Source organism: Centroberyx gerrardi, chromosome 8 (assembly GCF_048128805.1).
Source record: "Centroberyx gerrardi isolate f3 chromosome 8, fCenGer3.hap1.cur.20231027, whole genome shotgun sequence".
Classification (NCBI taxonomy): domain Eukaryota; kingdom Metazoa; phylum Chordata; class Actinopteri; order Beryciformes; family Berycidae; genus Centroberyx; species Centroberyx gerrardi.
The window spans coordinates 22,337,236-22,363,069 of NC_136004.1; the positions used below are offsets into that span (position 1 = coordinate 22,337,236).

Here is a 25,834-nt window from a genome sequence, read left to right on the forward strand (position 1 = left end):
CTTTGTAGTGAGTACATTTTAAGGATTTTTGGCCCCTCCACCATTAAAAATGTTGATTCTGACTCCAGAATCAGTTCTCTAGCACACTCTGCAGGTTGTTCTTGTTTACTACAACTAAACATAACGGTAATAACAAAAGCGATATTTCATAAACAAATTTTGGAGGTGATGGTATGGGATATATTGCCTATTACAGGGATGGGGATTGGCAAAGGGGAGAAACTAAAAGTGGATAAGATGGTAGTTTGATGATTTCACCATTAATGACAAAGTTCAAAGGATAATTTTAGGACAGAGTGGAGGGGGTTTGACAGTGCAGTTGATGAAATAAATCCCATAATTACCTGTAGAAATTAGGTAAAACAAAGGGTCAAAACAACACCTTAATTCCCCTGTGTGAAATATGAACAAACTGAATGATTGAAGTTAGTTATTCATCCCTATTTAGCAGCATGAATAGGTGATTTATCCGTTAAGCTGTGCGCATGAAGATTGATGACTATGAGGCTCCGGGTCTAAGCAGGACTTTATGTTCTCCTGTATCTATTGAAGCACTGACAAGGCTTGTCTTAGATGAACACTCTTATCTCCTGTATGTGCGGCAGCAAAGGGCCTCCTTATCAGCAGCGTCAGGAGGGGAAGGAGAGATAACCAACATGCCTCACGTCCAACACACTGCTCTCAATGTACACTTTGCAACAGTAGTTTTCTGGAAAATAACCCTGTTTGTTGAAAGGAAACTGGAGAGGTATTTTGGTGCTAATGTACAGTATCATGGTGCTGTGATCATAGGAGATACAGGAATTGTTTGCCTTTTTCCTGTCATTTGATAATGACATGATTGTATGCTTGCAACTGTCAGTACGTCAAAGAGTTTATAAAAAGAACAAAACTGCTTGAACATCCTATTCTGAAAACATAAAGGTTAAAAAAACAACAACAAAACAACAAAATCAAACAACAAGGCAATGAAAGGAATTGATATAACTACACCAAACCAGAAGTTATTGTGTACAATTCACTTTTTTTTTAATTTCAAACAATATACACAACCAAAGTCAAACTATGTATACCTGTGACTCAACTCAATAGAGTTAACTGACCATAAAATGCTAGATATTCATTCATTCAGTTGGCTATAAATAATGTGACCCTAAATAAATCAGTGTCTCTCCAAGTTCACACCGGACTCTTTCGTTCACAATCACAAACAGCTCTTTAAGATATATTTTGAAGTCAACTAATAATATCCTTTAAAATAAACCCGACATGACGTGGTGAATTCAGAAGGCTTGGTTGGGTTTCCAAGGAGAAGCCTCAACATCTGAAGCAGCTTGTTGTTTCTTTCCTCTCACACTCAGCAGAAGAAACAGAAAAGCTCCTTCAGGTTGCAAAGCTTCGGGCAAACAAAATCCAAACCAGTAACCTGAATCGACGCATCACCATGAGTCCCAACTGGCTAGAGAGCGATGACATTACGTAAAATCATTTCAAATTCTGAGACTGTCTGCTTGGGCTGTCTGGAGTGTTAGATAGGTGAGAAAGCAAGCCATTTGAAAGTGTTATCTGACACCTTATCGGTCAGGTAATGAAGTCTTGAGCCCCATGTCGCCCTCTGTGTGAATCCTTCTGCTGTTACGGAAGTCACAAAACCGTTCAGCAACACATGAAGAACACTTCCAATATAATCTGTTTTCTCTTTTCTATGATTCAATTTGTTAAAAAACAAAAAATGGTATCTTATGCATTACCATCACTTGCGTTATCTCAAGGGAGCTAAACCGCACGACAACTTTCATTACTGTATCGTTAAAATCTGCAGAGGGAGAGTAAGCCACTGCCTCGACTCAAAATTGTACCTCAATAAGATGCTTTGACAAGTGTAAGGAACATTCAACATTCATATCGAATTAATCTGAAGAGGAATGCTACAATATGCTCCACTTTAGAATCAGACAGTGTTTGCCACATATACTTTACTTCTGTCACATTATTTTAAGTTAAAACTTAAAGTTGTACAAACAACAGGGACATTGGCCAGGATGCTTCTGTACATTGCTGGGTGAGGATGTCTTTGTCATTAGACTGTGGTCAGCAAAACTACTGTAGCGATGACGGGGGAGGTGGGAGAGGGAAGGAGAAAAGAGCTGAGGGGAGAGGAAAGGAGAGGAGAGAAGAGAAGAGAAGAGAAGAGAAGAGAAGAGAAGAGAAGAGAAGATGACAAAATGAGTGGTTGTTGTCTAGGAGCTGCAAGTTGTTCCTCTGGAGGATCCTTTAATATTTTATCGTCAACCACTGAAGCAGGAAGTGGTTCAGGCATGCAGCGGCTGGTAGCCGCTCCTCCGGTTGCCAGTTTTACAGGTGATCACACACACACTCAGCATCCCAAAGAACTGCAACAGGAAAGAAAAAGACAATCACACTCACATTCTGCATCCTAAACACCTGCAACATGATACAAATAATGCAAATCTTTTTATATTATATAGCAGAGGTGGGGACACAGTCAGACTCTAGTCACAATTTTAATTGCTTGAGACTTGACTTGGTGCATGAAGAGAAGACTTAAGACTTGACTTGGGTTCTGGTGACTTGGGACTCGACTTTGACTTGCACTTTAATGACTTGAAAAGGTTTCTATCTTGTGTTTGTGTAAATGACTTGATTCAAAGTGATGAGATTTGTTCCACCAGATGATGTTTTCTGAATTTGTATGGAATGACTGAATTTATTACCTCCGCCAAGGAGGTTATGTTTTCGGTGCCGTTTGTTTGTTTGTTTGTGTGTCTGTTAGCAGGATTACGGAAAAACAACTGGCCCGATTTTCATTAAACTTCGCGGAAGGGTGTAGCATGGGCCAAGGAAGAACCCATTAAATTTTGGAGCGGAGCGGATCCGGATCCGACTCACGAACAAGCAATAATAGCACGAACCTTGGCGGAGGTCTGCCCTTCTAGTTGAAATTGAAATTGATAACAGGAATCAAACTCATGATGCACTGACCAAGTTTTTATACTGTTAAAATGATATTGCTTTGAAAAGTCCTAGATATTTTGTTTTCTTTAAGATATTAAATTGATACTGAACTCTTGATTTGCTCTGACTTCTACAATTAGACTTGAGACTGAACTTGAGAGCCATCATTTGTTACATTGTATGGTATGCAGCTTCAAAATAAGTTGACACAACAGCTTAGCGGCCAATATTTGAACAAACATAATGGGATAATGGGGTGTAATGCTCATTCACAATTGCTGAACTGTGGTTTTCTCTGCAGTTGGCTCGTAATGACAGTTGGTGTCTTTACCTTGATGATGGCAAAGCCCAGGATCACCAGCATGGCATAACTCAACACATCCTGAAGGAGCTGATACAACATCCTCTTACAGCCCTGAAATACACACACACACACACACACACACACACACACACATAAACACATGTCAGAAATGTCAGCAAGAAATGTAGCCTAGTTATTGACCTATTTCTTAAAACTCCAAATTTATCAATCTGTCTATCTAGGAATGCTGATCTAAGATGACTGACAAGGTCTCCTTCACTGTCTCCTTCATAATGAGTTCCGTGGCTAAACTGATTCCAGATCGGCACTCCTACTGTGAGACACTTGATATATTGAGCTGTGGCTGCCATAGAGGTCCACTTTTTTATGCCTTCTATAAAGTGGTAACAGGAATTATTTATAAAATACATGGTATATTGGCAGGTGGTACCACTGAACTGTTGCTGACCTGAACAGCCTCAAACAGGCCGGGGATTATTCCTGGACTATGGACAGGCCCGTAACATGATTTAGTGCCACACTGGTTCTTGGCTTGACTGTAATAAATTCTCGCCTAATTTGACAATTGATAAGTAGCAGAATATTGGCTACACAAAAAACGAGGCACTTAAGCTGCCTAATGTCCCGCCATAATCACTATGATACATCAAACATAACCAGTTGTGCTAAAGAGGTCATTAATTAAGCTAATGAATGCATTAATGCATTAAGTTACAGTAGTTTCAAGAAAATAGTTTTTCCTCATTCATATGCTAATGTAGGCAGCAAGATGTTACAAAATCTAATTAGATCATCTACTCTATAGGGGGAACCTGTGGTGTAAGTATGAAGTTTCTATCATGTATTGTTCTTCAGTTATTGAGCTCACAAGAATGTGTCTGAACTTTCCCTTGCTTAAAAATGACTACTTCTCCTCTATGTTCCCAGCTAAATAAAGGTTGAATGAATAAAAGAGACACTGTCTGCATCTGAAAGGTCACACTGTCGTCTACAGTGCTGTGGAAAAGTACAGTACATTCCCTATAAAGGTCTGCAGTTTTGAAGTATTTGGACATATGGATATTTGCTCTTCATTCAACAATATTGACAGATAAATGTAACCCAATTCCCCAACTAACAGTGAAAAGTATGCAAGTAAAACAAACAGAAATGCCTTCAGTACTTTCAATAGTACTGAAATGATTAAATATCCATGTGTCTAAATATGTCAGAAAAGATATATAGGGCTGTGCTTTCTTTTTTACAGCACTGAACTCAGTAGGCGTTGTGAGCATACTTTAATAATAGGCGTAATATGAAAACACCATGTGAGCGCAGCACTTCAGATGTTAATGTTGTATTATAGGCTGGGAGTAGTGTGTTGTTCATATATACTTGGTGCATATTATTTGGTGGGCAGTATGTTGAATAACCGTTCAGATATTGTGACCAACAACTAAAGCAACTAATTTGGTTTAAACAGTAAATCAATTAATCAAAGTATTGATTGATAAACTAAATGGCAGGCGTTCAGAGCCTATCTACACATAAGGTCCATTGTCAAGTCTTCTTAGCAGACAAAATCAATTTGAACCGGATAACTAAAACAATTCAAAGCACAAAGAATGAACTTAAACAGGTTACTTAGCCAATCTAGGACAACAACTACATTATAGTATTTAGGTCAACAAGAGCAGAGAGTCCTATGCTGTACCGATCCGTAAAGCAGGTCTGGCTGTTCCAGTCTGCCGGTGCACTCTGTGTTGGTGATGTTTTTACAGCAGGACCGAGGCACTGTGCTGTTGTGACTGCTGAACCAGGGAGTGGAGGTCCAGTTGGATGGAGAGTCAACACCACAGCACTGCAACTGTACAGAGACAGAGAGAGAGGCCGAATGGATGTTAATGAACAGTTAATGAAGAGCTGGACTGAGAAAAAGAGGAGAAAGACAGTGAGAGTGAGAGAGAAAGGTGGAGAGTAGATGAGAAAGACTTAAAGGAAAATGTCACCCTCAGATACTCTTACACTGTTATCATATATCATCAATCTGTGATGATCAGTGAGTTCAGGAGTTATTTTATGATTTAATGTGTTGTAATTTAGCTTTTTGGTGTACCCACTTTCCCTCAACCTGCCTTGTCTGCTTCTACTTCAGTACGTTTTCCCAGAATGACATTCAAAAACCCCCAGAGAAGAGACGGGGTGTGAACTTGCTGCATTCAGTACATGTAGGCAGACAGAGCAATAGCAATAGTGACTGTGATAGAGTGAGAGTGAGAGTGTTTCCAGTCAGGCGAAAACGAGATGCGCCCCTTACTCAAAATGCAACATGTCTTGTGACTGCATTGCATTATGGACTATTGAGGCCCTTGCTCTATTCTGGGGCTGATACCAAATCCTGACCTTTACTGATGATGTATTAGATTGCTGAAACATTTTCTGCTATCAAACTCCACTGTAGCTGCACTGCAAATATCTTGATGTGACGCCATGTTATCTACGTTTGACCAGTTATCCACAAGAATAAGAAAAAAACATACCGCCAAACCAACAACATGGGCCCAGAAATGCGAGGTACATCGCCAATAACTGCTTTTTTAACAGTGTTAAGTGTTTTAGGTTGGATTTGTCCTTTACACGCAAGAATGAAAGAGAAAGAGAGGGAAACGAAAGCAAGCGAGTAAGAATGCAAGAAAGAAAAGTTTGAAGAACTGTAATGAAAGTACAACTGAGAACATGAGGGCGTCCATCAACAGCTGTAACAGTAACAGGTAAAATACTGACCTGAGTCTGCAGGTAGTCCACAGCTCTGCTGTCTGAGTTCTGCCCATCGTAATTCATGAAGACTTCACTCATAGAGCGTTCCAGGTCAGCGTTTATCTGGACAGACAAGAAAAAAACACAATGTTGGAAAACTAGGTGGCAACCATGTACTTGGAGTGTTGTTAATAAAGCATTATAAATCAGCATAAGAACTTTATGAGTGCATTGTAATCAATACAACCAGCACATGATATAGTACACAAAATGTTCAAGAACTCTGTGGAGGATCAGTACTTTGCATATTCACTGCATAATACATAATTTCATAGTGCAGACACAATAAATCCATGCTTCATATTACAAATTAATGTATTATAAAGCATACCATAATGCATGGAAATCATCCACATATGTTTATGATACCTTCTGATATCTTTTGATTGATACCGGTTACTTTCGTAAAGGTCAATGAAGACTAAATACAGTCTATTATTTTGTCCATGAGTGACAGACATATTTTCACCTTATAGAATTAATCAAACTTTTTCAAACCTGCAGATTTCATGGGATGTTTTCAAAGACTAGATGTCTAATGTAACTTAATGTCCATGGGAAAGAGATGGTTGCTTTTCATGAATAAATGGATGGATGGATGGACAGATGGATATACAGTATTGTGCGATAGAGAACATAACTGTGACTCACCCTGCTTTGGTAGATGAAGCCTAACACCAAAGCAGCCACTTCAGCTGCAAAGATCACCATGATGATCAGGAAAAACTGGAACAGAAAGAGAGAGAGAGAGAGAGAGAGAGAGAGAGAGAGAGAGAGAGAGAGAGAGAGAGAGAGAGATTGTGAAGAAAGTGAAAAAGTCAAAAAATCATCAAAAAAGAGAACCAAAAGCCAAGAGAGACCAAAAATGAAAGATCAAAGCGGACCACTAGTGTTATGACTGAAATCATCAATCCTTCTTCACAGTTTTACTTTCACTGTCATACAGTCATACAGTTAAGAACACAAAATGAGAAACAGCAGGAAAAATGCATCACATTCTGTAGCAGGGAACAGATTGACGAAAAATTGTGCCCCCCTCCCCACTCTCCAGCCACACATGCACACGCACACACACACACACACACACACACACACACACACACACACACACACACACGTTCAGATCTACCACACTTACAAAGCTAAGGCCGACTTTGGACTCTCGGAGGGTAGCGCAGCATCCCACCAGACCAAAGATGAACATCACCACACCAACGCTGATAATGATGGCGGCTGGGATCAGTGTGTACTTGTCCTCCAGGAAATTGTCAAAGTTATTGTAGCTTTTGATCACATAGGCACCCACATAGGTCAGGGATGCTCCTGCAGCCTGCGGGGGAAAAACAGACACAATACATCATACATACAAGCGAGTAATTCAAATAAATACATCAAGTTGCCAAAGTATGATTTTTGTGAACAAGTTAGGGTTAAAGTTATGGGCCCTGATGAGAATAAACATTTTATCTGAGTGAAATATTGTGCTGCATACAGATCAGTAGACTGAATATACCTGATCAGTAAATGGCTGTGAAGGTAAATGTATCCAAAAAACAGAATATACTTAAAATAGTATTATGTGACACTAGTTTCCTAATTTTTCTGTATGTTTGACATTCTATTCAGGAAATAACGCAACATTACACAACATTTCTGCAATAGATGCAGAAATGTATGCAGTGTGGTTAGTATGTTATAACGTGTTGTATTGTGTATGCAGTAAGAGTTTTTGGTCTGCTGGGAAAGTGCAGCTTGGTCGGAGAGCAGGGACATTTTTCTAAAACTAATTCCATGGTATGCAGCTTGATTCAATAGCAGTGTGCAGACTGAACGATTCTGACTGTACGCCGCTAATCAAATCACTGAATGAACTTCACCAAAAAAAAACTCTACTTCTAAAGAAGTCACTCACCACAATATATCTGAAGAATAAAGACATTAATGAAATAATAAACTTCATATGTCAAAAAAATGACAGCTTTTCAGAAATGAGATAATAGGCTGATTTTCCAGTTGATGACAATGCATTTGTGACATTTTACAATGTTAGACAGTGAATACTTTGGCTTGATCTTGATGCTTTGGCAATATTGTCTGTGAACTTTCATGCCAATAAAGCAAATTGAATTGAATTGAATATTTTGGCTTGTCCCCACATTTCCTACAGTATCAGTATCAGTGTGTGTGTGTGTGTGTGTGTGTGGGTGTGTGTGGATTAAGGAGTACAACCCTCTCAGTCATTCAAGCCAAATGCATTGAATTCAAGAAGTTGACACTCCAAAGAGCATAAAGGTTAATTATACTGCAGTCAGTTTGTTTCTTTTTAGACCGAAGAGAGGTTCGAAAAACACTAAAATGGAAAATAATCATTAATCAAAGACATCAGGCAAGGACTGTACCCCAACTGCATAAAACATACTGTAGGTCATGTACTGTAGAGAGAATCAAATTTCTTGCATTTCAAGAAATTTGTCCTGTTTATTTCTTTCTCTTTAACATAAATGTCCATGCTGGAGTCATTCTGACTTGTTATCACCATTATCCTGATTCTGAAAAGAAGTCAACAAGTCAGACTGATTCATATTAAGAGATTAAGTCAAGTCAAATTTATTTGTATAGCCCTTAATAGCAGTTACAATGTGAAAGGGCTTCACACGTCCACATTTTAACACAATGAATGAAAAACGACATCCCCCAACCTCAGACCCTCAATGAGAACAAGGAAAAACTCCAATAAGAACCTTATTAGGAAAAACAAAATGGAAGAAACCTCACAGAGAGGGATTCCCCCTCCAGGACGGCCAGGTATGCAATGGGTGCCGAGAGTGGGCAAACAAGTTGTGTGTTTTCTTCATTTTCTTTTCTTTTATGATATATGGTAACCTACGGACATTGACGTTTCTATCCTAGTAGAGTCAGACATGGATTACGCATGAAGTCACATCATCATCATGACCTGTCTAAGTCATGCTGTGGTAACTGGCTCAACAATCATGTGATGCAATTTTTCCCAACAAAGGGAAAATATAGTGACTAACAATTCTGTATAAAATTATTATTACTTTATAGTCATCTGTGGCATCTCTTTCTCCTGTATCCATTTGATTATCTGGTCTGTAAACGTCTGTAAAGGTCTGTAAACCCCAAATTTTAGAGGGTTGAAACTATAGGAATTGCAAGAACAAAAAGAACTGTGAGGAAAACAAAGGCTCTGAAATATTCTTCCTCATTAATGCTCTTAACTTCCCTTTGCCTTTGGATCTCATTACATCAGACTTGATTCGAACTCCAGTCTGAGAGAAACCAAACATTTGGCAATGAACCAAAGGGAAATCAACCCCCTGCTTGATAAACTGAGCTGTTGATCAAAACCACTACAATAACACTTTATATAATCTGAACTGCAAATGAGATTGCATACAGATATAGCTGTCTGTAGAAGTCCTGCTTTTTACATACTGGCTACACTGGATTATAAGTCATTTACACACACACACAGCGGAGAGTAAGATCAAATTTATTAAAAGGCTAATTATTTTCCCCTATACCTGGATGGAAAATGGGGATGCCATTACCCTTAACACCCCCAAAACACATGACAAGTGTCATTTTTAGTATTACTTCCCCTATAGTGATATGAACTAGAGTTTGTAATTTTACTTCTGATCACTTCTTGGCCTGTAGTTGGCCTGAGTGTGAGTGTGAGTGTGAGTGTGAGTGTGTGTGTGTGTGTGTGTGTGTGTGTGTGTGTGTGTGTGTGTGTGTGTGTGTGTGTGTGTGTGTGTTCAGCCTCACATTCCCTCCTACTTTCTTCCACTGAATCCACTCTAGCTCCCACTCTACCGCATGACTCATTTCTCTTAATCACTCCATAGTCACGGGATCTCTCTGGAGTAGTTACCCTTCACCCCCCCACCCTCCTCCACCCTCCCCTCACCCCTAATCTTCCCAGGAACTCTGATCTTGTGCCTAAGAAACAGGACAAAGGGGCTTAGGAAACGTATAGCGTGCTGTCCATGCACCGTCCGCACCGCTTTCCTGGAATGTGAGCAAATCTCTCGGGCGGTGTTTCTTGAACTATGGCTGAGGACCCAAAATGGGTCCCATGCCTGTTTCTAGCGGGTCCCCGCGTGATAAAACCACCAGCATGTCGTCATTAGACTTAGTTCCAGGGGAAGACATGATTTGGTCAAATTTGATGAGGGGGATAAAGGGCAGTTAAATGCCATTTTAGCTCACTTTTCTACTAAAATTCAGAAGAAACAAAGTCAATTTAATAATTTGACTTTTTGAATGACTTTTCAGGCCTCGCCTCTGTCCACGTTCTCATAATTGTTTCTCAAAAGGCAAAATCATTCATACTGTAAATGATGTGGTCCTCTGAGTGGCTTGATGCATCAGCACTGTGATCAGGATGGTTAGAAAAACAAAACAAATCTGGAAATGAGTGGAAAGGAAGAAATGAATCAACTCACTTCCCTATTCAAGACTCCTGACCTGCGAGAATCGGTGAAGAGAGACAAGACGGATGTTCACTGTCTGTATTATTCTAATATACGGCCTTGGCTCGTCCAGTGCTAGACTGTGGGCTGCAGTTTGCCTCGCCACACTTCAGCAACAGCCAGCAATTCGACAGACTGCATAACGGAGCTAGCTGCATGAATAAAAGATTATAAGTCACAGATATCACAAAGCAATGCCTGCTGGCTGTAAATCCCATTGCGAGGCATGATGCCCAGTCAAATCCAGAAGTGTGTGACATTCTGTCGCATGTGGTTTGCTGTGTAGGCCTGAGGCGATGTGACTGAGTAAGCGTCTTACCACCACACAAACTTTGCCACACTTTCAGTCCAGATCAATAGACTTTTGCCATTAGTTGCAGTCAAAGTATTGCGATAAGTTGTGTGTGATGCCTTGCCAATGGTACAGAGGAGGCTGGACTGTCTTTAGAAGATGGTGATGGATGGAGGGATGCATTAGGGCCTAAAATATTGAGCCTCGTTCAGTAGAGTGATCCATCTATCTGAAATAATGTTCTGATAGATAGAGAGAGAGAGAGAGAGAGAGAGAGAGAGAGAGAGAGAATGAAATGGGGAAGGTAGTGAGTGATAAAGAATAAGGAACTGAAGAGTGCTGTTGAATATTTGAATAGAGAAATAAACCAACCACATGTTTTCCCTAGCAAATACACACACGGGCTGATTCCATCTCAACGGTAATCAAATTACACAAGACATCAGCCAGGCACAGAGTTCACTGTGTCCCGTCAAAACACATTTCACCAGAAAAGAGACAAAGGAGAGTTGAGCTGCTCAAAGAGGAGAGTTTGTCATCGGGACCTAATAAGAAAAGACATGGCTGATTAGCCAGTACAATAACTAGAACTAATAGTTTGATATGACAAATGCAGAAAAGAGCTCCAGTCAAATGTTTGAGAGTGACTCAGAGATGGAGCTGCCCCTAGAGGCAGGCTGGGAAAAAGATGACTAAACTCCAAATGTGACAAGAATGTAAGTCATGTGTCTCCTTTGAACTTAAAAAGGTGCTGATGGAATGAAATTCACATTTAGAAAGAACAAATCTAGAATAAATTGGTTAGTGGTGGTAGTAGGTATGTGCGGGTTTATATGCCACTTTGAATAGGTACTATGCATATTTAGATATTTAGATTAGCAAGAATGAGGAAGTACAGCATGCTAAGAATAGTGAATGTGCTGAAAGCAGGTAAGGCTGAAGGAAGAAACTGAAGCAGGCTGCTATGTACTGATGTTGTCTGCCAAGTCAAATTTCTGATTTGAAGGGTGTAACCGAGCTCCTACTGCTCCTGCTTTTGTGTACATCAGTTATTACCAACCATCATTCATAAAAACAAACAAACAAGTATAGCTGATTCACTTTGTTTACATAAACAGCTGAGGCTAAACTGCTGTGTTAAAATAACATTAGGGTGTCGGCCAGCAACATCGCTGCCTGTGTAGCACCTGCTGTAAATCCGTGTCGTTTCATCCTCCTCTTTCTTCCAAAAAGGCCCAGTCAGCCCGACTGGGTATACAAACTCACCACTTCTGACGGGGGGAAACACCCAAACGAAAACCTCAACTCACCCAGAACACCAGGCTCAGGAGCAGCAGGACGGTCTTGGACGTGATAATTCCGCAGTCCATGTTGACGGATGGAGCTGGAGACACTGAGGGAGACTTGGCGGCGGCTGCTGGGCTCCAATATATAGCTGCGTGTGTTGTGTTGTTATGATCACAAGTTTCCTCAGTCTGACTGCAGTGTTTTCCCAGCGTGACTGGCTGCGTAGCCTACTTGGCGGTGGTCACATGCTTCGGGGGAGCCGAGGTAACGGAGGGGTCCTACCGCCGACCCGCCCGCTCTCCCCTCTCTGAACTGTGATCATCATAGCAATAAAAAGGGTTGAGAAAAAAAAAGGAAAAACAAATTCAAAATGCTCCAAAATCCCCCAAGATATTTAACAGCAGGCTCGGGTTTCAAATTATGGAGATATAGGCTAGTATATGTGACATTTCATTCCAAAGCGAGATATCCAGCGTTTTAAAAATGTGATACTACTCTGACAAATAGTGATCGCTGGCATCCCCACAATGTAACCTATATGTAGCGTTTTGGAATAAAAAATAATAATAAAAAAAACAAAACGCCACCAAATGTAGGCTAGGCTATCCATTCTTTGTAAATAAAACTAAATCTACAAATGCAGTCATTCCTCCTGATGGATTTACACAGTATCTACACTAAGAAGAGGTTCCTGACATTATTCACGACACAAGGAATTTACAATAAACTTAATTTACATATCTATGCTCCATATGTGGATTACATGGTTGAGTAACGACCATTCATATGAATCTAAGGTTGTAAATGGACCTGTGGATTCATTCAAAGGATCATTTTAACACTGGCTGCCCCTTCTCCTCCTCTGCTGTGGCAGTTAGGATATCACTGACAGAAATTACTTCTATCCCCTAGTAAAACCATGTAAGAGGACTGCAATAATCAATCAAAGTGGACATTAACTGATACTAAACTACTGTTTTACAAGGTGTTTGGAAGCATTTTATCACTCAAAGTGAATGCCTCAGTTGCAGCATAGTGCTACTGGTGAATTCTAGTGATTTCTACTGACATGTTAAACTGAAATTGTTTTGGTCCAAAGAGCTGTTATTTAAAAATCACTTATGTAGCCTAATCATAAAGGCGACAGCAGCATTAGTGTGGATGTAACACAAAAGTCATGAGGCTGTTGTGATAAATGTGTTTTTGTCCATGACCAAGGGAACCATTGATTACTGATTATGGATTGATGCGCATCTATACACAATTTCCATTTGACCTGAGATATGGCTCATAAGATTAGAGATTTAACTCTCTGCTACAGCACCAATTACCTGGAGTGTAACACAATGAAGCGTAAATTGCTCATGACAGAAAAGTTCGGTTTTTAACCTCCTATGAAAGTTTGAGAGACCACAATAAAAAGTTTCAGTTTTGCTCAAATGGCCTTAAACCCCCTGTATTTTCTATTATACTCAATATAAGGTGACATGAACTGAGCACTGAGCAAATGAGGACTAAACAGTTCTCCTCTGACCATCACACAAATAACAACTTATACTTTTCTATGACTGACCACAATAATGCAATCATACAACATGATGAACTTAAATGAGTTAATGAAGTAGCCAAATTCCTTACATTTTATTTAAAGGTTTCTAGATGTGAACTAGATATACAAGGAAAACCCCAACAGCCTTGCACCAGTTTCTGTACTCTTCTGTACTCAAGGAATATTCAGAACAGTTGAAGAAAGCAATCTTTTAATTATGGTTACATCATCTCAGTCACAACACACCACGTCACAAAATGAAATACAAGCTGTATACAGTGATCAAAAGACCTAAATTATAAAAAAAAAGTTGCTTTTCTCAATTAACCCAATTTCCCCCAATTAGCTTCATCTGTCTGCTGCCTTGTCCTCAAATCTCCACTCCACTGGATTCAGGTCTTACTTCACTCCTATAATGGTATAATGCAAGGTTGCCCTTGTGTGTTTTTGCTGTTTTTTTTAAACTTATCTTTTTCCTTTTTTTTTTATCTTCCCCCTCGTTAAAGATATGTCCTTTTGAGCTCACCCAGCACAAGCTGATTCTCTAGAGAGCACATACTAACACTTGTATTGGCACTGTTTATTCATCGCTACCTCCATCTAAAAAATAGCAAAACATCTTAGTCAAACTCATACTCATTCTGTTCTGACTACAATTGCCAATTTTCTTTTTCCCCACATTTTGTCATTCTTTATCTCTCTTTCTCACTCACTCTCTTGGATTTTCAGTTCTTATGTTAAGTACAGAAAGTGTGTGTGTGTGTGTGTGTGTAAGAGAGAAAGAGAGAGAAATGCATTTCTGAAATGTTGGTTAATTGAGGATTAATTCCTTGTTATGGCAATATTGTTTGTTTGTGAACTGTCATGCCAATAAAGCACACTGAATTGAAAAAAAATTGGAGAGAGAGAGAGAGAGAGAGAGAGAGAGAGAGAGAGAGAGAGAGAATATTTGATATATTTATTTTATATTCCTGCATTTTCAAAGCAGGACTTCATGTCAAATCATTTTGGGGGGTATATTTGTATAGGATGTAAAAGGAGAATGCAAATTTACTGAAAAAAGGCCTATTCTTTTACCTAATGTAGACACTGATAATTCAATCATAAAACCATTGATCATCTCCTGTATCAAAAAGCAACCTGGATGCTGGTTTGAAGTAGCTAATATAGCCAGCCAATGGCCTCTGATTGAGCTCATATATATACATACTGTACATATACTATATGTACTATACACTATTATACCCTACTACACTATATACTTACATTTACATGTAGTACACTACACTACACACTATACTATACTATACTATACTATACTATACTATACTATACTATACTATATTAAGGTTCTAGGAACTATAGTCATTTACTCAAAACATTCAGAAGAATATTCAGAGAATAACATGCTGCAGGATTTCACTGCTTCATTCCTTCATTCATACTTGATGATTTCATTATGGAAATCTAATTGGATACGCAGAGAGAACACAGCTCCCTCACAGTTGTGCCTGTGTGTACAAACAGGTGTACATGTTCATCATGGAATGACAAACTCGCTTTCATGTAGGCCTATACAAGGAAGAAATAGCCTATGCCTTAAAATATACCTACTAATGTAAATGTATTCCCCATCTGGTTTAATCTACAACGACTGAGACGTTTAAAAGACCCGCGAAATGAATGATATTAGTTTCTCCCGTCGCCCCTCCTCACAGACTGATAACTCTTGTTGTGGCTGAGATCCACTGCCCACCACACAGCACAAACACACAGCAATGCCTATTTTCACAATTGAAGACATAATGAAATAATACATTAATTTTTAATTATTAAAAAGTTTTACACCTAATGCTTTAACAAAATCCTGTTATTCGTTTTTGTTTCATGAATTTACTTTTATGTTGAAGTCATAGTAGGTCTGAAATTGTGTTTCTTTGGTCATCTTTAAATGCATTTAATTACCAAAAACAGCTGAAATAAAATTCAGCTTTGGAGCCAATATATCAAACACATTGTTATGTAAGCGCATGTAATTATAGAAGTTTGTACTAGATTGTTTAGAGGATGCAACTTTGTTAAAACACTCAAAATGCACATATTTCAAATTACACTTTACCACTGCCTGTGAGCAATTACACAACTAACTTCAACATATTTTCATTAAATGTTTCAATTAAATGCAGATGTAAACACTTCAAAGTATGCTGATTCTTATGGTGTACTTCTTATAGGGATATCGAGAGTTTTTCGACTTAATTTTAACCAATAATCCGGTTGCAGAAAACACAAGTTCATCAAGTTATGAGGCGGAGGGGCGAGAGGCGCTCTGTGACAGCGGGGTTGAATCTACACGGTTCTCACCAATGCTATATAAACCCTGAACCTGTCACCAGTGTCAGCAGAGATATCACTCTCTCTTCATCAGCCTCTCTCTCTCTCTCTGAACCCTGACCTCACTCACCTGGTCCTGGACTAGTGAACTTGAACTAGCCTACAATGTCCTCTGCTGCGGTTGCGTTGCCCCCGGCGTCTCCGGCCAAATCTCCCAAGAGGAGATCCAAGTCTCTGAAGAAGAAGACGGGTCCCACGGTGTCCGACCTGATACTGAAGGCGTTGTCTGCGTCCAAAGAGCGCGGCGGCGTGTCCCTGGCGGCCCTGAAGAAGGCTCTGCAGGCCGGCGGATATGATGTGGCGAAGAACAAAGCCAGAATCATCATTGCCATCAGACGCTTGGTGGCCAACAAAGCTCTGGTGCAAACCAAGGGCACCGGGGCCTCGGGATCCTTCAAGCTGAACAAGAAGCCTCCCACACCTCGAAAGAAGAAGGTGGTGGTGAAGAAGAAGAAGCCGAGGGCGAAGAAAGTGAAGAGGGCCAGCCCCAAGAAAGCAGCCGGAGGCGCCGCGCCAGCAGCCAAGAAGTCACCTAAGAAAAGGAGAAAGGCAAAGAGTCCCAAGAAGGCCAAGACACCTGCTGCGGCCAAGAAGCCCAAGAGTCCCAGGAAGGCCAAGAGCCCCAAGAAGGCCAAGAGCCCCAAGAAGGCGACGCGCAGGGTCGCCAAATCTACCAGGACCAGGGCTGCTGCCAAGAAGTGAATACTCGATCACTGGACACTACATGCTGTCCAAAAGCGTTTCTGGCGGCGTTTAACTCTGCATGTGTGGACTCAGCGTTCAATCCATGAACTTCAGTTTGCCTTTGCTGTTTTTCTATAATAGAAAACATTGAACTTGATGTTTTTACACTCCTTACCACAAACTGTTGTGGTCTGTCTAGTGAATTGGCATTGCCAGTGTTTGAAACAATAAATTTATTTTAATTTACATTGCTTGTCGTGTATTTGATCTCATTCCTGTACATAATATAGCCTCCACAAAGAAGGCTACATCTGTTTGTTATTGTGCATTCACTCTTTATGCAAGTACGATTCCCACTGTTTGCGTCAGAAGATAGTCGGGTGTAGACAATATTAAGATGAGAACAGTAATATGCTTCACAGAGTGTTTATGGTCAGTCAGGGAGCATACATGATATTTCAGTCAATGTTTTGAGATACAAATAAGTGCAGTATTTCAGTCCAAAATATTACCTGCAGTCATATTCAGCACCACTAACCATAATAGTATAGAGTTAATGACTTTGAAAGTGGCACAATGAAGAGTTTTTGGCACGCAGCACAGAATATCTGTTTTTGCGCGCTCTCACTGAAAATTTCAGCTGATTTATTGGATACTTGATTCACACTGACGCGGGACCAGCGCGGTGCGTTCTGGAGTGGCGCTTTGGGCATCATTACGCACAGTTACGCACGGGACCCAAGAAAACCAACGTCATAAAATCTCACGAATCTTTCTATAGCTTACGATATTGTTTGTTGTGAAACAGCACACGACATGAGCATTTATTTTTTGTCACGAATTAGCCTAAATAAAACGAGTTTGTACATGCAGGCCTATATGCGTGCATTTATCCCAGAAAGAGAGACGGTCATATATCCGTCTCTGTCATACACCTCTAGTCTTCTAGCCTACATGCCACACACAGTCGTATGCTGGTGAGTTTTCTTCCCCAAGTAACCTGAATTCAAAACAGTACGACTATTTATTGTTATTATTTCCCCCGGTGTCAGGCCCAGTTTGACAGCAGCATCAACATATGACTGGGCGGGTGCACGTACATGCATGGGCCGGTCATAAAACAGCAGCGTGATGTCACTGCACAGCTGCTTGTTCAACTGAACTAATCATTACTGACAACATTGAGGAATGAAGGGCGTGACGAGACGCGTTCGTTGGGGTTTTCCCTCTTATCTGCAGCAGAAAAGCAGGTTATGGCTTCAATGTGTATGAGGCGATAGCGACGCCAGCCCGCTGAATACCATCCATCTTCATGATTAAGATTGAATTTAGACAGCAGGTGGGTTAATAATGTGGTCACGTCGAGTGCATTTTGGCTTTACATAAGGCCAGCGATGTAGCGGTAAAGAGAAAGGTGGGAAAAAAATATGTCCAACATGCCAGGCCTGAGGAAATCAAGAAGATTGTACAGAAGATTCAGCCACAATTAAGTCAGATGTCTAGCGGAACAAAGACAGGAGTGGCTTTTGGGGTGATTGTTTTGGCAGCTGCAGGGGTGGTCGACCTGGATTAGAGGAGAAGGAGGGGGTTGTCTGGGTTTGGTAAAGGCTATGAGGAAATGTTACATTAGTCTTCAGTCACACCTGACTCCAGAGCAATCTGCTTCTGAAATCACACTATAAGCACACACACAGCAACACTGCCCTCACGAGGCCAAGATGTAGGCCTACACAGTCACATTTTTGTCGCCCTTTCAACAGCTTGAATGCTTTGTAAGACATGGTGTTTTATACTTGCCATTAAAATTTCAAAGATTTACAAATGTATGTCTATTAAATGTTTGTATTTGCTCCTCTTACTCATCTACTGCACTTAACTGCTAAATATCTATCTATCTATCTATCTATCTATCTATCTATAGATTCTTTAGATTTAAAATACCCCAAATTCTCTAAGATACCTTGGTAAAGGTTTTGTTAGTGCTTGTTTTTCTCATAATTAAGACCACATTTCCCATAAATCCCATTGCTTCCTGATGTAAAGAGGATCTATCCATTAGAAGAAACTCTGAAAGCTTTAGCTCCATTTGCACTAGAAGAACAGCGGCTCTCTTCCTGTTTTCTGTCTTAAAGTAATCTCCTTTTATGGTGTTTAGCATCCCAGCAGATTTTGGGTGGCACACAATGCAAAATGCAGTGTACAGGCCAGTAGAGGCTGCCAGTCTCCTTGGTGATGGTCTTGTTTGCGTACAGTAATTACAGTAATGTCTCAAAGTCAATGTGGTAATTATTTATTAATGTTAAAATGGCACAGCGCCATTAAAGTAATTTCAGTACTTCAATCACCAGCATTTAGCACTTCACCACATTTCTGATGGCAATTATTAACATTTTTTTCCAGTGTCCTTTCCATTAGTCCAAAAATCATACTTTTTACAAATATAATTGAAATTAATCAATCAATAAATAAACAAATAAATAACTAAATAAAATGTTTGGCTTCACCTTTTCATTAAAGTAATTTTACCAATTATGATTATGATGGGTTAGAGTTGAGAAAAAAAGTCACTTAAGTCACAGTTTGACAGCTTAATGAAGTCACACTAGGTAAAGCTTATTGAAAAGTGAATTAATTATTTCTCCTCCAAATAAAACATCAAATCTGGGTCATGTAGGGTTAAAAGTCAAAGCTTCCTCTGGACCCATGTTGAATGAAACATAACACATGAAACACAAACACACACACACGGCTGTGAGGGATTCATTAAAACAAACCCACTCACGCTGAGAGAGAGCGAGAGAGAAGTAGAGAGACAGCCTGTAATTTGTTGTCCAATGTTGACTTCTATCGTTCAGCAATGTCATTACAACAACAAATGAAGGCTTGGCCCCTCCTCTGCCCTCCTCAAACACATGACTGCTGAGAACTTATATTTTTGCCGATAAGCAAGGCAGAAACAAATTGCCAGATTTTTGAACGGACCTTGGCCTGAAGTCCTCTCTACAAGCTGTGCAGAGGCGTTAGCCGTAACAAAGGCTAACGTTGAACACAATAACAAATAATGAATTATAAAACACGTAGGAAAATTTTCTAGCGATGTCAGCTAACATATTCACTCAGTAATGCCGTATTGTTATTTACAAGCCACTTCTTGTTGCTATTGGTTAACTAGAAGGCTAAATAGTCAAGATAGCTGTATAGCTGGTGGAGGTCTGTGAGCCAAGTCTTTGGGGAGGCAGGTGTCAAGGGTGTGTGAGGGTGCAACACTGTGTCAACAACAACTGGGGCGTGGGGCTCAGTCTGGATGAAGTGGGTAAGGCAGTGCTGGGTGGAAGCCGCTCAGACATGGCCAAGTTTGTTCATTCGCAGAACAGTGTGGACAAGGCCCATCCATGAAATCAGCTCCACCTGCTACAGGTAAGGGGAAAATGCGAGAGGTAGGTAAAAATGTGGGTTTGTCTTTGTATGTAATTTGTTTTATTTGACCAGTCTAAACATTTATGCGGTATTGGTAGGATTATTAAATATATTGGAATGAAATTCAGCACCATAACATGTTCTGAAATGGTGGTAAATGGTGGTGCCAGCAACATGGTATTGCTGAACATACACCATGTGAAAAAGAGGTAGGTGAACATAAGAATCATAATTTTGTTATACATGGGCATTATGCTAATAAGCTAAATAGGGCCTTATCTAATTCAGTATTCATTAAGCATGGGATTGGAACCCACAGGTGGCTCATTTAGGACGTTTATTAATAGTTAATTGAGTAAATTGTCATTTTCGCAGGGAATAAGGCTGAAAGTTGCTCTAAGAGGTCGATACATACCACACTCCTGTATAGATTTTATGAGTAATGTAATGGTTTTGTGTTGCCATCTACTGGACAGAAGCAGGAACAACTTATCAGGTGGGAGTAAACTTGCTATTAAAATGTAAAAGGTGGAATTATAGCATTTTACACTGTTCTAGATCTATATTGCATATTGTTTTGTTCTACTGTCCTATTTTTATTTGTATTGCAACTCCTCCCCCTTGTTTGCCTGAGCTCAAGGTTGGTGGTTATCAGATTGCTGTTCGGTGACTCACAGTCAGAAATTCCCTCTGACGTGCTCTCATGTGATAAGATACCAACATGTGAAAACACAAAGCACTTCCCTCTCTCGGATCCTGTTTTCATATCCACTACATTGTTGGCGTTAATAAGAGGAAGTTAGTTAAAAATTCCACCTTTACCTACACATCTGTCTGAAACATTTACTGACTGAAATAGCATTACTGGTTCCTTTAGCTATGGTCTGTTGGTATGAGACTTGGTCTCAGGCTGAGAGGTAGTTTCATATCTGTGTCTGACAGACTGGAATGAGAAACCTTAAGACTACATCATAAGTTTATTTTATTTTTTAATGTTAATGAAACATTTCAAGATTAAGGATTTACTAATTAACTTATACTTGCTATCAAAATTTAAAAGATTTACAAATGTATGTGTATTAAATGTTTGAATTTGCTCCTCTTACCTGTCTACTGCACTTGAATATTAAATAAAACAGATTTTATAGTTTTTTCCTGTCTATCTATCTATCTATCTATCTATCTATCTATCTATCTATCTATCTACTTACTTTCTTACTTATCTACTTATGACAGTTTCTCCTGACTGACTTCACTTCAGAACACTGCATTTTGATTAACTCTAGCGTGTACTGACAGAAATCAGACAGCAGCATCAAACCACATGAATGACCGGACAAAATAAATCATGGCAATCATATTGAATCAAACAGATGGGCTTGCTCTTGCCAAAACATCTAATGCTATAGGTGATATCATATCAGCTTTCAATATGTTTACATTATACTGTGTAGATATTTTTCTGTGATACAAAAAAAAGGAAGTCATAACTTGCATTTAGGTGAGTAGCCTATTAAGGAAAGGCTCAATCCCCAGACATATTATCAGAATGAACCCAATTTAGCCAACTGCTTGACTTTTTGCTTGAGGATTTGTCCATCTATCTACTTACTTTCTTACTTCTACTTACTTATCTACTTACTCTCTTATTTACTTACTCATGACAGTTTCTCCTGGCACATATTATTCTTAAGTGAGAGTTCACTTCAGGACACTGCAGTTTGATGAACTCAAGCGTGTACTGACAGAAATCAGACAGCAGCATCAAACCATGTGAATAACTGAATAACTAAATCATGGTAACCACAGTAAATCAAACAGATGGGATGGCTTTTGCCAAAACATCTAATGTTATAAGTGTTTCAATATGTTTACATTATAATGTGTAGATATTTTTCTGTAATGCAAAATAAGTGAAGTCATAACTTCCATTAGGGAGCGTATTCAGGCTCAATCCTCAAACATGTTATCATAATGGACCCAATTTAGCTTATCTTTTCTTTCTGCTATATTAATATGAATACTATATGTACTGTAGGGGAAGTAAATCAACACTCTTGCAAATGAAAGTAGAATCTCATCCACCCCCACCAACTCTTCAAACAAGATGTTCCTGTTTGTCATGTGACAAATTGCACGAGAAAAGGAGGAACTTGGCTTAAACTTAATAAATCTTCAGATACAATAGTCCTAGCCGTCATTTCTGACACAGCCATGGCTCAGACAGCAGTGGCACTCCTGGTTCTCTCTCTCCTCCATGTCTGCTCTCCTCACCCTCTCGGCCGCCCCACCAACTGGCTCCGATTCTGTCGTGCCTCCACCAACCTCTCCATCACAGCACTGGAGGTGCTTCCAGGTGGAGGCTGGGACAACCTCAGAAACATGGATATGGGTCGAGTCATGAACCTCACCTACTCCCAGTGCCAGACCACCGAGGACGGGCTCTACCTCATCCCAGACGAGGTGTTCGTCATCCCCCAGAAGCAGACGGGTGTGGAGACCAACTCAGAGATTATCAGCTCCTGGCTGGAGCAGAAAAGCTCTACATCTCACACTATAAATTCAGACATATCCTTCTTCTCGGTGCTGAATGCCAAGTATTCTACCGAGAACCAGAGGATGAAAAGCCATCAGGTCAGAGACTCCTCAACTACAGTCAGAGTACAGGTGAGTGTTTATGGGTCATGATGTTGGATCATGTATGGAGTAAATGGCATTTAGCAATTCTTTTCAGTTCACACAAATGTACTCATCATCGCATCACATCAAATGTCATTGTCAATATATGTAGACAAACTTTGAAGGATTGGGTCCACCATGGTTCACTGTAAATTCAGTTAATAATAATCTTGTCTCACTCAAATGAAGATTTAAAAGTATGGCAGCTATTAAAAAACAGACAAAAACCCCCCAGCAATCTACAACATCTGACGATGTTTAACTCTTTCCCTCATAGATTCGCAACTTCATCTACACAGTAAAAGCTTATCCTGACTTTACACTGGACTACCGCTTTACTCAGCAAGCAGAGGAGATAGCAGATGCTATTGAAAACAACCAGACCAAGCGTGCAGTATATCTTTCTGAGAAGATGGTGCTTGACTATGGAACCCATGTAATAACTAGTGTCGACGCTGGGGCTTCTTTAGTGGGGGAAGACTACCTCCGTTCTTCTTATGTGGCTGACAGTGAGTCGCAAAGTTCCTCCGTCACAGCATCGGCTGGCTTAAACTTTTTTGACAAGCTCAAGTTTGACATAAGCAGTACAAATTCCCAACAGAGCTCAGTGCTTCAAACGTATCAGTCCAACATTCAGTACTCTCTCATCCAGAGCCATGGCAGTACACCTTTCTACCCTGGCATCACTCTGCAGAAGTGGCAGGAGAGTACCAGGAACAACCTGGTTGCCATCGACCGATCAGGATTACCGCTACACTACTTTATAAACACCAACACCTTCCCTGATCTGCCGGAGCCCACAGTTGCCAAGGTAGCTTCATCATTGAGTCGGGCCATAGAGCTCTACTATATGGTCAACACCCGCCCTGGATGTGTTGACGTCAACTCCAAGAACTTCAACTTCCAGGCTAACGTAGGTGATGCATCCTGTGAGGGCGCTGCTACCAACCTCAGTTTTGGTGGTGTCTACCAGCAGTGTACTGGACTCAGCTCAGATGCAGGTCCCCTTTGCGAGGCCCTGGCCCAGAAAAACCCAGAGACAGGTGACTTCTCCTGCCGTCAGCCTTACATCCCCACTCTACTGCGATCAGAAGTGAGACAGCAGGGTTACAGTTTGTACGAATGCCATGACGAAAGCCATCATTGTGGGTTCTTGGGCCTTAGAAGGTGCCATCGTCAAGTGTGTCAGAACAACTACTATGTCCGCTCTGCTCGCGTCGAAACCTACTGGTGCTCTGTAAATGGAAAGGCCCCAGACAACTCTGGGTACCTGTTTGGAGGCATCTACAGCCCCTCGCTCCTGAACCCCCTGACCAAGGCCAAAAGCTGCCCCCCAAACTTCATTCCAGTAAAGTTTCTCTCAGATGGTCAAGTGATCTGTGTGAGTAATGACTATGAAGCCGGCACCAGATACTCGGTACCTTTCGGAGGCCTGTTCAGCTGTCAGTCAGCCAACCCACTGGCAGAGGGTCAGCGTCGCTGCCCTCCCCAGTTCAGTCAGCACCTAGCTACAGTCAGCGATGGTTGTGAAATCCTCTACTGCGTCAAGTCAGGATTGTTCACAGGCGGGCAGCTGCTACCGATCCGTCTACCTCCTTTCACTCAACCTCCACTAATGAGCATGCGAGCCACCAACACGGTTATGGTGATGACGGAGGGAGAAAGGAGCTGGGTCAGAGTGGGACAGACCAAGATGTGGAAACTGGCCGGGCCAGAGGAAATCAAGCAGATTGTACAGACGATTAGTCCAGAATCAAGTCAGATGTCTAGCGGAGCAAAGACAGGAGTGGCTTTTGGGGTGATTGTTTTTGCAGCCTTGGTGGCTGTAGGGGTGGTCCTCCTGGTAAAGAGGAGAAGGAGGGGGGTGTCTGGGTTCAGGATGGGTAGGGGCTATGAGGAAATAGATGGAGGGGTTGGGGTTCACAGAGGAGAGATCGAGACACAGGAAGAGGAAGCTTCAGAAACACACACAGCATAGAGGATCGGGACCCAGAGCCAGAGGTGAATATGGTGTAGCTTGGACAGATTTTTAAAAAACTTCCTTGTTGATTTTACTTCACGTCACTTTAGATATCACTGTCAATAAAAATATTTAATGGTCAGAGCAGTTAGTTTGAATAAGTTGGACTTTGTATTAATTCTCAATCTTTTGAAATGTTTACAAAACCAATGCCTAATTCACATGAACAAAGTTCAACAACTGCTATGAGTAATATATTAAAATCATTTGATTTATTGTTTTAGAGATAAATGAATGGGAAAATGTTGTGTTCCTATACCCATTATCTCTACTTCTTTGACTTTAGATAGTTGTTTAGCATGACTCAACTTCATTTCATATTATATTAGACTTCAGTCACACTTGACTCCAGAGCAATATGGTTCTGAAATCACATTATAAGCATAGTCATAGACATAGTGACATGTTCTTGGAGGCCACAGTAAACCAACACTGCCCTCATGAGGCCAAGATGTACAAAGTCACATTTTTGTCCCTCTTTCAACAGCTTGAATGCTTTTAAGACATTTTGTGTAAATATTCCATTCATAAATCATTGTTGCTTACAAATTGTTAATTACATAGATCGATGGTTTAAAACTGATTTTGTGTAGCCTATCATCAGATTATGAATGAAACATTTATATTAAGGATTTACTAATTAACTTGCTATCAAAATTTCAGATTTACAAATGTATGTCAATTATTGCTCCTCTTAGCCTTATTGCACTTGATTAGTAAATAAAACAGATTTTATAATTCTATGTTTCTGTCATTCTGTTTGTCTGTCTATGAAAAGTAGAGTGGTATAATTGACCATGTCAAGTTCACCTACATGAAGTAATAGGCCTTGTACAAGGCCTGTGTGATAATATTTCTTCTTTAGCACATCTTGAAACAAATGGATTTGTGCTAAATCATCTTCATGGACTTA

The 25,834-nt window shown here is 40.3% G+C and overlaps 3 protein-coding genes across 3 annotated transcripts; 2 read left to right on the forward strand and 1 right to left on the reverse strand.

Annotated features, from left to right (window-relative positions):
* Window positions 1-1,012: 1,012 nt before the first annotated feature.
* Window positions 1,013-12,378, reverse strand: tspan36 (tetraspanin 36). The gene is made up of 7 exons (XM_071907241.2): window positions 12,202-12,378; window positions 7,236-7,427; window positions 6,749-6,823; window positions 6,065-6,160; window positions 4,995-5,147; window positions 3,308-3,391; window positions 1,013-2,393 (listed from the first exon to the last, which is right to left on the reverse strand). Exons 1-7 carry the CDS (start codon window positions 12,259-12,261, stop codon window positions 2,313-2,315), a joined length of 741 nt encoding a protein of 246 aa, XP_071763342.1. The 5' UTR covers window positions 12,262-12,378; the 3' UTR covers window positions 1,013-2,312.
* Window positions 12,379-16,129: 3,751 nt separating this feature from the next.
* On the forward strand, window positions 16,130-17,051 carry LOC139917972 (uncharacterized). The gene has a single exon (XM_071907208.2). The coding sequence runs from the start codon at window positions 16,227-16,229 to the stop codon at window positions 16,821-16,823; it is 597 nt and encodes a 198-aa protein (XP_071763309.1). The 5' UTR covers window positions 16,130-16,226; the 3' UTR covers window positions 16,824-17,051.
* A 5,384-nt stretch (window positions 17,052-22,435) lies between these two features.
* On the forward strand, window positions 22,436-24,990 carry mpeg1.1 (macrophage expressed 1, tandem duplicate 1). The gene is made up of 2 exons (XM_071907214.2): window positions 22,436-22,889; window positions 23,179-24,990. Exons 1-2 carry the CDS (start codon window positions 22,437-22,439, stop codon window positions 24,877-24,879), a joined length of 2,154 nt encoding a protein of 717 aa, XP_071763315.2. The 5' UTR covers window position 22,436; the 3' UTR covers window positions 24,880-24,990.
* Window positions 24,991-25,834: the final 844 nt, after the last annotated feature.

Excerpts from the sequence above, each read along its gene's own strand:
- LOC139917972 (XM_071907208.2), top strand. The coding sequence starts at position 16,227 with ATGTCCTCTGCTGCGGTTGCGTTGCCCCCGGCGTCTCCGGCCAAATCT.
- mpeg1.1 (XM_071907214.2), top strand. The coding sequence starts at position 22,437 with ATGGCTCAGACAGCAGTGGCACTCCTGGTTCTCTCTCTCCTCCATGTC. Across the intron at positions 22,890-23,178 it reads CAACTACAGTCAGAGTACAG|ATTCGCAACTTCATCTACAC; the intron begins GTGAGTGTTTAT and ends TTTCCCTCATAG.
- tspan36 (XM_071907241.2), bottom strand. The coding sequence starts at position 12,261 with ATGGACTGCGGAATTATCACGTCCAAGACCGTCCTGCTGCTCCTGAGC. Across the intron at positions 7,428-12,201 it reads TCCTGAGCCTGGTGTTCTGG|GCTGCAGGAGCATCCCTGAC; the intron begins GTGAGTTGAGGT and ends TTTCCCCCGCAG. Across the intron at positions 5,148-6,064 it reads TGGACTACCTGCAGACTCAG|TTGCAGTGCTGTGGTGTTGA; the intron begins GTCAGTATTTTA and ends GTCTCTGTACAG.